At 37.4% G+C, this 15,452-nt stretch overlaps 1 protein-coding gene across 1 annotated transcript in view; it reads left to right on the plus strand.

Annotated features, from left to right (window-relative positions):
* Window positions 1-15,452, plus strand: part of MALRD1 (MAM and LDL receptor class A domain containing 1) — a 759,741-nt gene that overhangs the window by 590,848 nt on the left and 153,441 nt on the right. The window contains exon 35 of the mRNA XM_029955581.1: window positions 3,091-3,292. Within this exon, the coding sequence (XP_029811441.1) occupies window positions 3,091-3,292 (202 nt within the window). The remainder of the gene's footprint in view (window positions 1-3,090; window positions 3,293-15,452) is intronic.

Genomic DNA, 15,452 nt, shown 5'->3' on the forward strand with positions numbered 1-15,452 from the left:
GGGCAAATTAAACTGCTTTTCAAGGATATTAGCCATTTTACTTTTTCAAAGTAGTAGATGTTTAAAAAATTTTTTTAAGTTTATTTATTTAGAAAGAGTGTATGCATGTGCATGCACACTAGCAGTTCAGGGGCAGAATGAGAGAGAGGGTGAGAGATCCCAAGCAGTCTCTGCACTGATCAAAGCCCAGTACGGGGCTCATTCTCATGAGCCATGAAACCATAAACTGAACCAAAATCAAGAGTTAGACACTTACTGACTGAGCCACGCAGGTGCCCCTAAAAAGTTTTTTAAACATAACTATTTTGGTGATGGTTATCACAAACTTTTTTTTTGGACAGTGAGCATTATTTTCATTGAAAGAAATACATAATGTTATTCTTTAGTGGGTTTCTTTTTGTCCATAAAGAAAAAAATCAGATTATCTGAAGTGTTTAAATGAGCCTCGTAGCTTTACCATTGGCCATTGTGGCTACAGAAACATTGGACATAACATGCAATTATTCAATTTAATACTACATGTTACAATTGAAACAACCCATGCGACTATCAAAAACTTTCACTGCCACTAAGTAATGAATTGGTGAAATTTCTCAGAATTAACGTGGACTGTACTAGGATGAAATAACGGGATGATGTGCTTTGAAGTTTATTGGAGAGTTAATGCTCATGATGGGGCACCGGGGAGGCTGGGGGCACATAGAACAGGCAGGGGTTGTTGTGGCGGATTTGGGAAAATGAGAGAAAAGGAAGACTGCGGGAAATGGAATTTGGCATGAACATGTAAGATCAACTGAAGATTAAGAACACTGGAAGCAGAGAGAAAAGTGAAGTGAAAAACTATAAAAATAGATATGTTAATAAAATACATTTATACTAGGGTTTTGAAAAAAAGGCAGGAAGTATTCAGCTTTATTTTCATGTAATTTGATTTTCTGAATTTTTTTTTTAGAAAAAGAGTTATAACATAAATAAAACCATCTCCTTTTAAATCTTTATGATGTAACCTAGGATTTATGAAGAAAACAAAAGAGTCTGAGACAGTTCACTTTTGGTTGATTTTGTAACATTGTCCTGTTATTATATTAAATTGGAAGCTTCTTACCTCTTTAATTCTTTTGAAAAATTAATTTAGTTTTAGAAATAGGCACCTACCAGATCCTAGAGCTGAAGAGTCTTTGGGATGAGTGTTTGCTTATGTGTGAGGTAGGAAATACTCAGATGACCCAAATTCTTTTCATACTGACTTTTAGCTTATTTCACTTACTGAGGAGTCAGTATAATAAGTGATTTTTGCTAGAAAATGTGTGCTTTTCCACACTGTTAATGTTAAATCTCACATTTCATGTTTCCAAACCTTGGCAAGTTTTTCCGTTTTTCTTTGTCTATGATTATCTTGATGTATTTAAAAAAATGTTTTACCTTCCATTAAGAGGTAAATTCTTTTAAAACTTAAATCCAGGTAGTTAACACGTAGTGTTATAATGCTTTCAGGAAGACAGTTTAAGTGGCTCATTACTTACATGTACACCCAGTGCTTATCCCAAGTGACCTCCTTAATGCCCATCACCCTTTTGGCCCATGTCCCCACCCAACACCCCGCCAGCAGCCCTCAGATTGTTCTCTGTATGTTAGAGTCTCTTAAGGTTTGCCTCCCTCTTTGTTTTTATCTTATTTTTGCTTCCTTTCCCCTATGTTCACATGTTTTGTTTTTTAAATTCCACACGTGCATGAAATCATATAATTGTCTTTCTCTGACTGATTTATTTCACTTAGAATAATATACTCTGGCTTCATCCATGTCACTGCAAATGGCAAGATTTCTTTCTTTCTGATCACCAAGTAATATATTGTGTGTGGGTGTACACACCACCTTTTCTTTATCCATTCATCAGTCGATGAACATTTGGGCTCTTTCCATACTTTGGCTATAGTTGATGGTGCTGCTATAAACATCAGAGTGCTTGTGCCCCTTTAATTCAGCATTTTTGCATCCTTTGGATAAATACCTATGGATTTCTAACTTAGACTTTTTGTGATAGTGAACATTAGCAGCGTGCTAATTGCTGACTCTAGATCCTAGTAGTATAAAATTTGGATAAACTTTTACAGGATAAATTATCTTTAGAAAAATTTTGATATTAAGAAAAAAATAAGACTTTTTAGTAGGAAGGAACATCATTGGACAGAAACACTGTTGCAATAGAAGAAAATTATTATTCATGTGTTTTCTCTCCTCTGGGCCATATTTTTCCCATGTAAATGAAAGAGTTGTGTATATGATTATTAACTTACATTACAAACTATTATATATATATATATATATATATATATATATATATCATTTCTAGGGAAATGATAACTGAAAGTTAGGTACAAAAAGGTAATATAGAAAAATATGTTTGCAACCTTACTTATTTTTGTCTTATTTAAAATATAGATTTTTTTTGAAGAGCACTAGGAAATAGCATTTTTTTATTTTGTTTTGAATTGTTTTTACATTTTAAAAAGATTATTGGAACTTGGCATGATGGTTGATTTCAAAGCTAACTTCATTGCTATTTTACTGTTTATTTGTTGAATATGTTACTTCCTGGACTTAAAATAAGTCTTGGATATTGGTGTTAGTTCAGGAAGATTTCCTGTTTGTGAAAATAGTAAAGATGTTATGCACATTGCTTTGGCTTCTGAAATGACTTGTGTATGATCAGGGTCACTTACTATAAGGGTTCTCCTCTTTTAAAACAACCTTGGTGAAACATGGATAAAGTCCTTTAGCAATGAGAAATTCTGGTTTAATACCTTCTCCAAGCTCTTGTAGATTCTTAAGATAGTTACAGGTTCTGGCCCTACCTAATATGATACATAGAAATTGACATGACAAAAACCAAACCAAACAAAGGTCTAACAACTTAAAGAAAATACAACTCACTTTGTAACCCTAATATATACAGATAGAAAGTATAGTCATGGTGTTGTGCTGCCACATTGCCAGACTCCATTCTTTCCTTAACAAGCGGGTTGCCATACAGGTGTAACATGCAAACCGTAGTTACCTTTTCTTTCCCCCCCCCCCCATTCCATTATTAGATATATACCATTGAGGAATCTGGGCTAAACATCCTCATGTGGTCAGGGATTGGAAATAAAAGAACTGGTTGGATGCACGGACATGTACCTCTCTCCAGTAACAGTGCATTTAAAGTGGCATTTGAAGCTGATTTGGATGGGAATGAGGACATTTTTATTGCCCTTGATGACATCTCGTTCACCCCAGAATGTGCCTTTGGAGGTGAGTGATATCTTAGTAGATGGGATGTGCAAGTATGTGTTTACTGTCTAAAAATAGAAGAACTGGGAGTTCCTGGTGAATAGTATTTGTGTCCAGGTACAGTGCTATTTGCACATTGAAGGAAGAACAACACATGTGGTGGGAGGTAAAGTTTTTCTGACCATGAGCTTAACTATAAAGTTTTCATGTGTAGGCAACCAAATTACTTCAATTACAGTTCTTTTTTTAAATGTGTTTATCTTACTTTTGAGAGAGGGAGAGAGAGAGACAGACAGACAGAGTACAAGTCGGGGAGGGTCAGAGAGAGACACACACACAGAAACTAAAGCAGGTTCCAGGCTCTGAGCTAGCTGTCAGCACAGAGTCCAACACAGGGCTCGAACCTATGAACTGACATCATGACCTGAGCTGAAGTCGGATGCTTAACCGACCAAGCCACTCAGGCACCCCACTTCAATTACAGTTCTTTAAGACACATAGAAGAAAGTTTTATTAAAAAAAAAAACACTATTGCCTACTTTCTTTATTTCTGAAAGTTCACAGTACTATATAAGGTAAAGATTCTTCTGGTCACCTGTCATCCTCCCAACTGTCTTTTCCATTCACATTTGCTTTCCCTCATTCTCCAGGCCATTTCCCTTCTCCTCAGTGTTTCTCTGGTACAATCTATAATTCTTAGTCTATTGCATAAAGAAAACTAGAGTCTGGTCAGTAACCCTTTTTGTAAGAAATCATTTCCTTAACTGAAATCTGAATTTCTGCTGCTTACAATGCTCCCACCGAAGTGGCCATTTGTTTGTAATAAAGTCCTCAGATTTTTGAAGTTAAATAATAGGGTCATTGTCTTTATGGCTACACTATGCCTCTTTCAAAATTTTATTTTTATAAAACTATTTAAAATTTCTTCTTTTTGGGATCCTTGTCTGGCTCAATCAGCAGATCATCCAACTCTTGATCGTGGGGTTGTAACTGATCTTGGGATTATAATCTTTGGGCCCCAATTGAGTGTAGAGATTAGTTAAAAAAATAAAATGTTAACAGTTCTAAAAATGTAAAACATTTCTTCTTTTTAAGGCCACACATCTGGGTTCTTATCCTTCTAATGATTTTTCTCTGGATCCTAAATCCTGGGCAGTTTCACCTTCCAGGTCCCTCAGCCTATGTGAAATATTGATCTTTTCGATTCTAGTCATCTTCAAAAATCTTTTGGTCCTTCATAACCAGCTCCCACACTTACATCCTGGGTCCTATCATCCCATCTGAAATTTTAGGGTTGAAAATCTTATCTGATCATTATATCCTCTACTTCCTGAATGCTCTTCCTAAACCTGTTTTCCAACATAATTAATAGGAAAAAATACAATTTTAGATCCTCAATACTTCCAGCTCTCCCCCTCATAAAAAACAACTTTAAAATTTTTTTTAATGTTTTTTATTTATTTTTGAGAGACAGTGAGAGCACAGGCAGGGGAGGGGCAGAGAGAGAGGGAGACACAGACTCCGAAGACAGGCTCCAGGCTCTGAGCTAGCTGTCAGCACAGAGCCCGACCCGGGGCTCGAACCCACCAACCGTGAGATCATGACCTGAGCCGAAGTTTGACGTTCAACTGACTGAGCCGCCCGGGTGCCCCAAAGCAGCTTTTTTATATCCCCCCCCACTAATCCCAGATTTAACAATCTAACATCTCCATTCCATTCTCAGTCAGCACTTTGAATTATTTTATATCCAATTTTCTAAAGATAAATTTGGTTTCTAATTATGTGCCAGGAATCGTGCTAAGTACTTTGCATGTATTGACACATTTATTTATCAGACCAACTCTGTAGAATAAATATAAATATCTAGTTCATGTTCAGTCATAATGACCTTATCGGTCTTTGAAACTGGGTTACTATAATCCTTTGCATTTACCAGGCTGCTGCTGGTCATGCTCATTGGGACCATTAAAAATGTTGGTTTATCACCTTAGCTGGGCGGTCCAGGGTCCTACACACATCTATTTCCCACTCCTGGCACTGCTTTTCTACAACATTCCTCGAATCTCCCAGCTGTTTCCTTGAATTTTGTTGACTCTGCCAATGTCCCTATATCCTTTGATTAGAAAATAACTGCCATTTGTAACAAACTCTCTTAAATTTCTCTTTTGCACCTCCAAATGTTCCTGTGTCCACAGCCAACCTCTTTTTCGTTACCATGTATCTGAAGGAAAAACAAACAAACAAAAAACAGAAAACAAAACAAACAAACAAAAAAATCTTCTGTCTTACCAACAGTAAATTTTTGGTCATCTCTGTTCTTACTTCCTCCCAGTCACTGTTCCATCAAAGTCTTCTCTGGTTTTGTCTTCAGTTTCTTTTCTTCCCCTACTTATTCTCAGCTTTTGTCACACACATGCAAACATGCACTTCCCACTAATTCTGATCTCCTTAAGAGCAAGAGAAACATGTCGGTTTCATCTCCAGAGCCCATCGAAGTTCTAGGAAATATGGGCTGAAAAGTTACTATTCTAAATAATCGCAGTAATCGTTATAACTGATGATGTGAACAGGGTCTTTAACGTTTACCTAAGTATAAGTGAATTGTTGCCTACTATGTTATAGAACAGATTCAGCTTTGGGGGATAGTTAAAAAATAAACAGTAAGACCTTTGGCATTAAACCATGAGCTGTCTTCTTTCTGTAAGTTTCTGTAAAAGATGTGCCTCTACCCACCTTCCCTTCCCATCCAAAATCCAGGATCTCTAGGCATAGTTTTCACAAGAGTGCTTCATGGTTGGTTCAGGCAGATGTTTTTAGAGAATCCTCCATTAAACCAATATTTCTCAATCAGGGTATTTGGGGCCCCACAGTGACATGCCAGAGAATATGCAACACCACCAAATAAAGTGTTATGTGACGTTTGGAGTAAAGTGACATGTGACATTTGGAGTAAACATTTATTGAGTGGTGGAGAGGTGACAAATGGACAAAATATTGGAAACATGAGTCTAAATCATACCTTAATATATACTTTTTGAAAGTCATTTTAACTCCTGAGACCATGTTTTGTCATCAGGGAAATGAAGTAGATGATCCCTTAAGTCCCTTCCAAACCTGCCATTTTATGATCAGGACTGGATTTGTACCCAAGGATCAGGAAAGCAGAAGGAATGGATAGAAAATGACAGAGAGGGAGAGAGTGCACAGAGAAGGAGGAGGGTTCCGTTAAGGAGGTTGCAGGGCTTAAGGCCGACAGGTGAAAGTAGAGGTGGCACTGTAGTTAGAGGACTCGTCACTGCTCACTGTGTTGGTGAACTTGAGCAGGTCTGCCCCTTATTCAGTCAGTGTTTGTTGAGAATATGGTATGTGCTGTCCTGGATTTGGATTGGAAGTGATGATATGAATATAAGTGGTTTTATTTTGTCTTGCTTTGTGTGTGTGTGTGTGTGTGTGTGTGTGTGTGTGTGTGTGTGTTTTACCCTTTCATTTCCATACTCTAAACATACCTCAAGCAGCAAATTCTATAGATTTTGCCCTTCCTTCACCCCCTGCCCTCTGACTTCTTCCACTTTACTTCCCAAACTCTATTCCAAGGCATCCTTATTATTCACCGAAACCTCTATAATGGCTACATAACTGATTTATCTAAATAAATTACTATCATGTATATTACTCCCAAATTCATCTTCTAGTACCTATTATGAAATAAGTTCCAGAAAAGTAGGTCTTACATCTTATTATTCAACACAACATCAAAAAAATTTATTTTATTACAAGACTCAGAATCTGACTAGGGCTAACTTAAGTAGAAACTAAGTTTGTTGGAAGGATTTTGGATAGTTCCAAAAATTAAATGTGATACTGAGAATCTAACACAGAAAAATGAGAGGGACGGAAGTAAGATGAACTAAATCAGAGGCTAAAACTGGCAAATTCCAGTATCTTTGAAGGCTTGCTTTGGAAGCTGGTCTATCTGCTCCCCTACCATGAACACTGTGAACAATCTCTAACGGTCCTCATGTCACTCCATCAGAACTAAAAGAGCTGGTTGGAAGCATAGCATTGACCAAGCCCATACTTCAGGGTCCCCTAAAAGTTATACTCTTTCATATCTAATCTCCACATCATCCATGTCTGCGTGATGGCCATTCCTCTTCTCTATCATAATCAAGCTTGGATACTCTGCAGTATATGGACCAAATTATAAAACTAACCAGGAATAATACATTTTTTGGCTATACTCCGGTGTAGATAGAAGAAATAAAAGGGAACTAATCAAAATATACAAATTCACACAAGTTATAAAGAAGAAAGATCCATAGAGGCTCTCAATCGCCTACTCAGAACATTGCTTATCCTTTATTACAGCTCTGGTCTGATCCATCTCTGTCCATAAAATAATCCCTTAAAGTAGGACCTCCTGCTTCTACTCCGCTGTGCCCCATGTTCTGTCACCTCCATGACATCAGTCCTACCACTCCAATGGCTGGGACGCCCTGCCCTTTACCTCCTCTTGTGTAAATGCTTTTCCACTTTCAAGGGCAGAGCAATGCCACCTTTTCCGTGAATCTGTCCTTAATAGTCCTTGAAGGAAGCCAGCCCCTTTTGCAGACTCTCTTAGCCGGAAGTTTGCAGCTCTCCTCTAATATATCTTACATGGCATTTTGTGATATGCATAGCTTATTTTCTGCCATTTGTTTTGGTCCTCTATGTTGAAAAATCACCTTTGCCATTGTGGTTGTTGTTGCTGTTGGGGTGTGTGTGTGTGTGTGTGTGTGTGTGTGTGTGTGTGTTTTAGTTCTAGTGAGAATGAGTGATCTTTAACTTTTAGATTGATGGAGAAAAATATAAAATAAATTTTAAGTCAGTGTATGATCAGAGTAGATATTCATTTTATATCAGAAGTGGTATAACAATAATAGATAAAATATTTAAAATATTTTAATGTATGATTCATTTTATAATTTTGATTCATTTAGTGATCATGGGCCTAATTTTAAAATTAATTATGATTAATGTACAGAAAGCTGAAAGAAACTGATAATCAGTCAACCCCAGTTCATTTACTGGCTTATAGAATATTGTTAACTTTTAAATCTATTATTGCGGGTCATGGAGTCCTCAGAGTTTATCAAATGATGGGATAATTCCTTTTTACTCCAGGAAGGGCATTACATTTAAAGGGGGGAAAAAAGAACACAACACAAGAACCAGAAAATGGCATTAAAAGCTAATACCAAGCAGGCTTAGGGAGCAACACTCAAATTCCCCCTTGACTACATTTGGAGAAACGTGTATATTATACTATGCAATGGGTCTTAACTTGATTTCCTGCTGATCATCAGGCAAGAAGGAATTTTAAATTAGGGGGAAGAAATCCAAATGAAAACCATGGCAAAATCAGTCCCAATATGAACCATACTCTACTAGCCTGAATCTGAAGATAAACCACAAGTTACTTTTTGAACTCTCCATCTCAAAGGTTAATGCCTTAATGTGAACACTGATATTATCATATAAACATGTTTATATATTATCATATAAACATATACATCTATCTGTATAAAATACAAAATATATACATAATACTTTAATGTATAAGTAACATATACATAAAATAAGACATGGTGTGGTGGTTTAGCAATTCTCTACCATATGGAAACAATAATCAATTCCTAAATTCCTAGTCATTTTTGGAAATTATCATAATCTTTGCTAAATCCTTTCTTTTCACTCAGAAATACTCAGCAGACCAAATGTTTTACCAGGCCAAGTGTGTCTGAGAGATTTGGGGAGCTTTGCATTGCCAAGGTCAATTTGGCTCTGTTTTGTTCTCTTGGGCTATTAGAGTCTACTTTTATTATGGTTTTCCTGATTCCTTGGAACACATATGTTGTTATCTGGAAAATATCCAGACTTTATGAAAACAAGTTTGTTTGTTGCCTAAGAAATAGAATAAGAAAGTGACACTGCTTCACTAAAAGATCATTTTTAAGATTTTTTTTTAAATTAAAAATCAGGTGACTCAACAATTCTGATAATAGTTTTTCTGATAACATCTTATTGGCAGGTGAGAACATTTTACCCAGAAAGAACTGGTCACTCTTTGTGGAAACAGTTGGAAATGGGGAACATAGAAAACAAACAAACAAAACACACAACTTTCTTGGCTTAACAAAGCATACATGGGTTTATATGTATGAGTTATTTTCACTAACATAAACTTGCTCAAAATAGAAAACATGAGGTTAGGGAAATAACGAGGTTTTTGGGAAAAACAGGTCTAAAGAAATAGGCTGGATCATTTCTGCCAGATGGAGCAAATGATTAATCAATTAGGAGGTCAGTCCAAGTCCTAAAATACACTGACATTGCTTTTTTTGCCCCTTCTGGTCTTTCTGATTGTAATGTAATTAACATAATGTTAGTCATGCCTTCTGTAGAGTCACATATGGGGCTAGATAACCCAATATACTTTAAAGTAATCACTTTTTTAAAAGATTTTATTTTTAAGCAATCTCTACACCCAACAGAGGTCTTGAGCTCACACCCCCAACATCAAGAGTCACATGCTCCACTGACTAAGGCAACAAGGAGCCCCTAAAGTAATCACTTTTAATCATTATAACAGAAAGGCAAAAATTAATCTTAAAAATTATGCATTATTTTAAGTAATGATAATTCAATCGTAGCAACACTCCAAACTTTAGATAAAACTATTTATTACTATTTCTCAAAAGTTAACATTGATTAGATTAAGGATCGCTATATTTATCTCTGTCTTTAGAGCGAGTGCCATATTAACTGAAAGTTCTGGTATCACAGCCACTTTCTCTGGTTGGGTCATAGAAATAGTCAAGATACTACAGCAGAGAGGTCTCTGAAAGACCACATAGGATTATACGTGACTCCTGCGTGGTCTTCTCTACCACCCGCCATCATTTCTCTCTGCTTTGACCTTCCTGAGACATGTACAGGGGCTATTTCCAAAGTGTGCATGAAATTAAACAATATCCCCTCACAGATTGCTTAAAAGTCTTTAGATTGCCTTCAGTTGTATATGGAGTGTTATGGAGAGATAGCTTTCCACTCTCCATCTCAAGCCTTCTACACTAAGACAGAAAAATCTAATAATTGATTGGTGCCAAAATACTCAAAATATATGTAAGTAAAAGCTTTCCCGCTCACAGGATTGACAATGACATTTACTTTCCTGGTCCCTTCCCAGCCGGCAGAGGGTATAATACCTGAAACATTCATGATCCTCTGCAGTTTTAGATTTGATAGGGAGAAGAACATAGATGAGGCTGAGTCAGGCATCAGGACAGTGGTACTTTTCATCCTGTCAGTGCAGTGGATTTAATTCCTTAAGGCATGGAGAACCATTTGTGAGCAGGAGTCTTCTTTGGAAAATGTATTTGAAGCAATATGAAACATGAATTTAAAAAGGGATGCATTTAATAATAATGGCCCTAAATTTAGAAGTCAAGAGTTTAGTATTTGGGGAATTTTTAAACTATTAAATAAAGTTGCAATTAATATGGGATAGAGCTATCAAGTGAATAGCGTTAAATTAGGTCAAGTACATAACCTGGTCCAACATTGTGTATAATAGAGGCCACATCAGCATAGGTATGTCTGACCAGGAACTGTAGCACCATCTGGAAATGATAAAATAGGAATGAATCTGTTATCCACTAGGGTCTCTCTGGGTTCCAGGCTTCATGACAAGAAACAAATGACCAGCAACCACTGTAACATTTTATATTTTTATATATGTTCCCCCATTCACCCACGTTTTCGATTATTTGGGGTTATATGATGGCAGAAAATTCTTCATTTATGCAATTTCAGGCATTTCCCATGCTATCACTATTTTTTTAGCTAGGAAGGGATTTGATATAACCATAGCAAGCCTTGACTTTGAGTATAAGTGATAACTCTTTGGGGGCCTCTGAAATATGTTCTCTTTCCTCAGCTCTTGATTCTCCATAAATATATTCTTGATTTTCTTTCAAGTCTGCAACCGCCATTTGAGCCGGGGGAGAGTAGGAGCTCCAACAGTAGGGTATTTACTCCTCTATCGTAGCCTCGTGGTTGTTTTGTTTTGATTTTTGCTTATGTTGCTCAACATCCCCTGCCTGGCCCTTCTCCACCATTTCTATCACTAGTGAAGAGCTTCATGGTTTCAAACAACCTGCTGGAGGCTGCATGTGCGTGCCTGTGTGCCTGGATAAAATTGATACATAAATTTTGAAGTTCTTTCAGCTTTCTCCTATATTTATTTTAGATTAGCCTTGAATGGCTATAACTCTTCACTTTGAAAATAATGATGACTTTCTGTTTGGCATCTCAGGTTCTAATCAGCATCTACACTGGATCCAACTTCTGGAAACTTTAAGATTTTCCTTACTTTTGTCTCTCTTGTCAGACTTGACTTTTCTCTTCTGACAAGCCAGATTAGCCCTCCTGACTTATCATATACTCTGCATGCTCCCCACACATCTCTATATGTGCCATGCACTTCCGTTTTCTTTAGTCCAAAGGTCACATTCCATCTTTTCGGGAATATTTGAGCTGTTAGTTATTGAAATTAAATAACATCAAAATTATTCCCTTATGTATGACTCCCAATTAGAGATAACCATTATTAATTTAAAAAGAAATGGATATTTTTTTAATTTTTTTAATGTTTTATTTATTTTTGATACAGAGAGAGACAGAGCATGAGAGGGGGAGGGGCAGAGAGAGAAGGAGACACAGAACCAGAAGCAGGCTCCAGGCTCTGAGCTAACTGCCAGCACAGAGCCTGACACGGGGCTCGAACCCACGAATGTGAGATCTGACCTGAGATGAAGTCGGAGGCTTAACCGACTGAGCCACCCAGGCGCCCCAGAAATGGATATTTTTATACTTTAGGAAGGGTTTTTCAAGAAATATCCTCCAATCAAGAGTTCTGAAGAATTGAAATATGTGTGTGTGTGTGCATGTGCACACGTGTGTGTGTAAAATCTTTTCCTCCTTCTATAGTCCTATAGTGATTTTTATGATCTTTTTGAATATTGTAAATGAGACACGTGCTAGAGAAAATTACCTGTTTATGTTTGACATATCTTTCAATGAGCATTTTACCGTTCATGTCATCAAGCATGGCAACCTTTGGCAAGAGCTTAATTCCTGCCCTTTACAACTGAAGTTCCTTATGCATACTTTTTTCCTTTCAAAATAGACAATCAGTGTGCGTTGGTGGTATAGTGGTGAGCATAGCTGCCTTCCAAAACAGGCAATCAATTTTGCTTTCATTACACATATTAATCATAAAGATAAAAGTCCATCAGATTATCCTTGAGATGAGGCTTTTATTGAACTTCTATGAAAAATCATAAAAGCATTTCACTGTTTCACTATAAATTACCAGTATGGAATAATTTTCATTGGTACAAGAAAGGTATTTCAACTTCTTCTCAAACTAAGTGAACAGTGAAACTCATCCTGTAGGGCAAAGAAAGACCCAGAACATCAAACTGTAACTGTCTGTAGAACGCAGAGTGAAGCAGAAGGAGGTGATGAGCGGAAAGGCTTAGTTACTGGGAATATGAAAGTTAGTTAACAATGCCAGTTCCCTCCCCCACCTTTATGTGAGGTGTTTTAGTTTTAGTTTTTCCTCTTCTCTATCCTGAGATTTATTACAAAACAAAAAGGGCAGGTTTATTCATATCTGGAGAGAACATTGTTTGCAAAAGTCCTTTCATAAAATACCAAAAATTTACTAAAGCAATTGGTAAAAACCTACTGTGTCCATATGAATGTATGATAGCTTTAGTTGCTAAAGGTTCATTAAAATACATTGGGAGGATATTTTTAAATAACTTCCCAGTTTCTATTTTTCTGATCTACCCATTTTTGTGGCTTATTAAATCAATGGAAATAGTTTGTCAATGGATTCGTTATTTTATCCATTTTTGTTATTTAACTGGCTATTATCAAGGAAAGTAAAATTTCTATTTGAATAATTGATTTATTTTTTTATGTTTTTTATTTATTTTTGAGAGATAGTGAGAGACAGCATGAGCAGAGGAGGTCAGAGAGAGAAGGAGACACAGAATCACAAGACAGGCTTCAGGCTCTGAGCTAGCTGTTAGCACAGAGCTTGATTTGGGACTCGAACCCACAAACTGTGAGATCATGACCTGAGCCGAAGATGGACACTTAACCGACTGAGCCATCCAGGCACCCCTTAAATAATTGATTTATTATTCACTGATTTAAGAATTATTTATTGAACACATACCTCTTGGCATTAACTCTTTGGGCATTAAGATGTCACTATATTTTCAAAAGAAGATTGAAACTTCTCCATCTCTGAATTGGAATGTCCAAACTCAACATGAAATCACAAGTCAGAGCAAAAAATGGGTAAAGACCCAGAAAATATAGGGTCACATGATGGAACTGCTATTTCTTGATGGAGCTAGTATAGCTTTGAGGGTGGGATTTTCTGCTCATTTCAGAATCACTTTTCTCAAAACCAGCTTGCCTACAAATCCCCTACACTGCAAGGCAGCATTTCTTAACTTATTTCCTCCTGAAGCACATGGAAGCGAAAGCTCATGTGTTTATCATAGTACACATGCAATCCAGACTAGAGAGCAGTGACTTACATACAACTTATGATGCTCACTATAAATGCACACCTATTCTTCACTGGAGGAAACATATTTGGTGGCATATAGTGAGTGTAACTTTATTGTTGGTACACTCCTGAATCCGCTCTAATACACGGAGAGAAAACCCATTGCAAACTGCAACACTTTATTATTGATCCCAGTACACTTGAGACTTGTAATTCATTTGAGAACCATTCCCCTACAGCTAATATGAGATAGTATATTAGTGCGTGTATGTGTGCATGTACATGCATGTACACTAAACTTTCACAGCAGCGTCTTTCTTCTTCCTGCCCCAGTATCAGGTCTGCACAATATCTCTAATCAGATACAGCTTGAGGGGTGCTGGCTTAGCAAGAAGAAGCAACTTTAAGTTCAACAGTGAATTGTATTGTCAAAATGAGTCCACATTTCTTCAGAGTGTCTCTTCTGCTCCTCTCTCTCTCCGTCACCGTCTTCAATACGTGATCAGCCCTCTATCTCTTACTTTTCTTCATTTTTTTCCCCTATTCTAACAGGGCTAATTGGGGTATATGAAAGTGACACCGTGTACACTGTGCTATTTCAGCTTGCTTTCCTGGTATAAGTCTCAGGCTTGTCCTGATCACGTTATACTGTCACACAGAGTAACTGTCTCACAAGGTGAACGGCAGCATGCATTTCCAAGGAAGCTTCCTAGGGTTGGGGCTGATCTGGTACTCCTCCCTTCATGTGTTCACTGGCCTTGCACTTCAGTTCCTTTGGTTCTAAACAAGCTGACTAAACAGCTCACCAGCCTGGTAAGTCATGGGCCTGTGTGCTTGACTTGTGCATACTACGTTTGTCAAAGTATTGCATATTTTAAATGTTGAATTTTATTTTATTTTAAATGATTTTATTTATTGTTTTTTTTAAGATTTATTTTTTTAATGTTTTATTTATTTTTGATACAGAGAGAGACAGAGCATGAGAGGGGGAGGGGCAGAGAGAGAAGGAGACATAGAACCAAAAGCAGGCTCCAGGCTCTGAGCTAGCTATCTGCACAGAGCCTGACGCGGGGCTCGAACCCATGAATGTGAGATCTGACCTGAGCCGAAGCCAGAGGCTCAACCCACTGAGCCACCCAGGTGCCCCTAAATGATTTTACTTATTGTTGAGAGAGCGTGAGTGGGGGAAGGACAGAGAGACGGACAGAGGATCCAAAGCAGGCTCTGACCTGACAGCAGCATGTCTATGTGGTGCTCTAACCCACAAACTGTGAGATCTTACCTAAGCCAAGATCAATGGTCAAACAATTAACTGACTGAGCCAAATCCTCAATTTTAAAAGCTGAATTTTAAAAGCAATTTGGAGAGGAGCACCTGGGTGGCTCAGTCATTTAAGTGGCCAACTTTTTTTTTTTTAATGTTTTATTCATTTTTGATACAGAGAGAGACAGAGCATGAGAGAGGGAGGTGCAGAGGGAGAAGGAGACACAGAACCAGAAGCAGGCTCCAGGCTCTGAGCTAGCTGTCAGCGCAGAGCCTGATGCGGAG

The sequence above is a fragment of the Suricata suricatta genome, chromosome 10, assembly GCF_006229205.1.
Source record: "Suricata suricatta isolate VVHF042 chromosome 10, meerkat_22Aug2017_6uvM2_HiC, whole genome shotgun sequence".
In the NCBI taxonomy this organism is placed as follows: Eukaryota; Metazoa; Chordata; class Mammalia; order Carnivora; family Herpestidae; genus Suricata; species Suricata suricatta.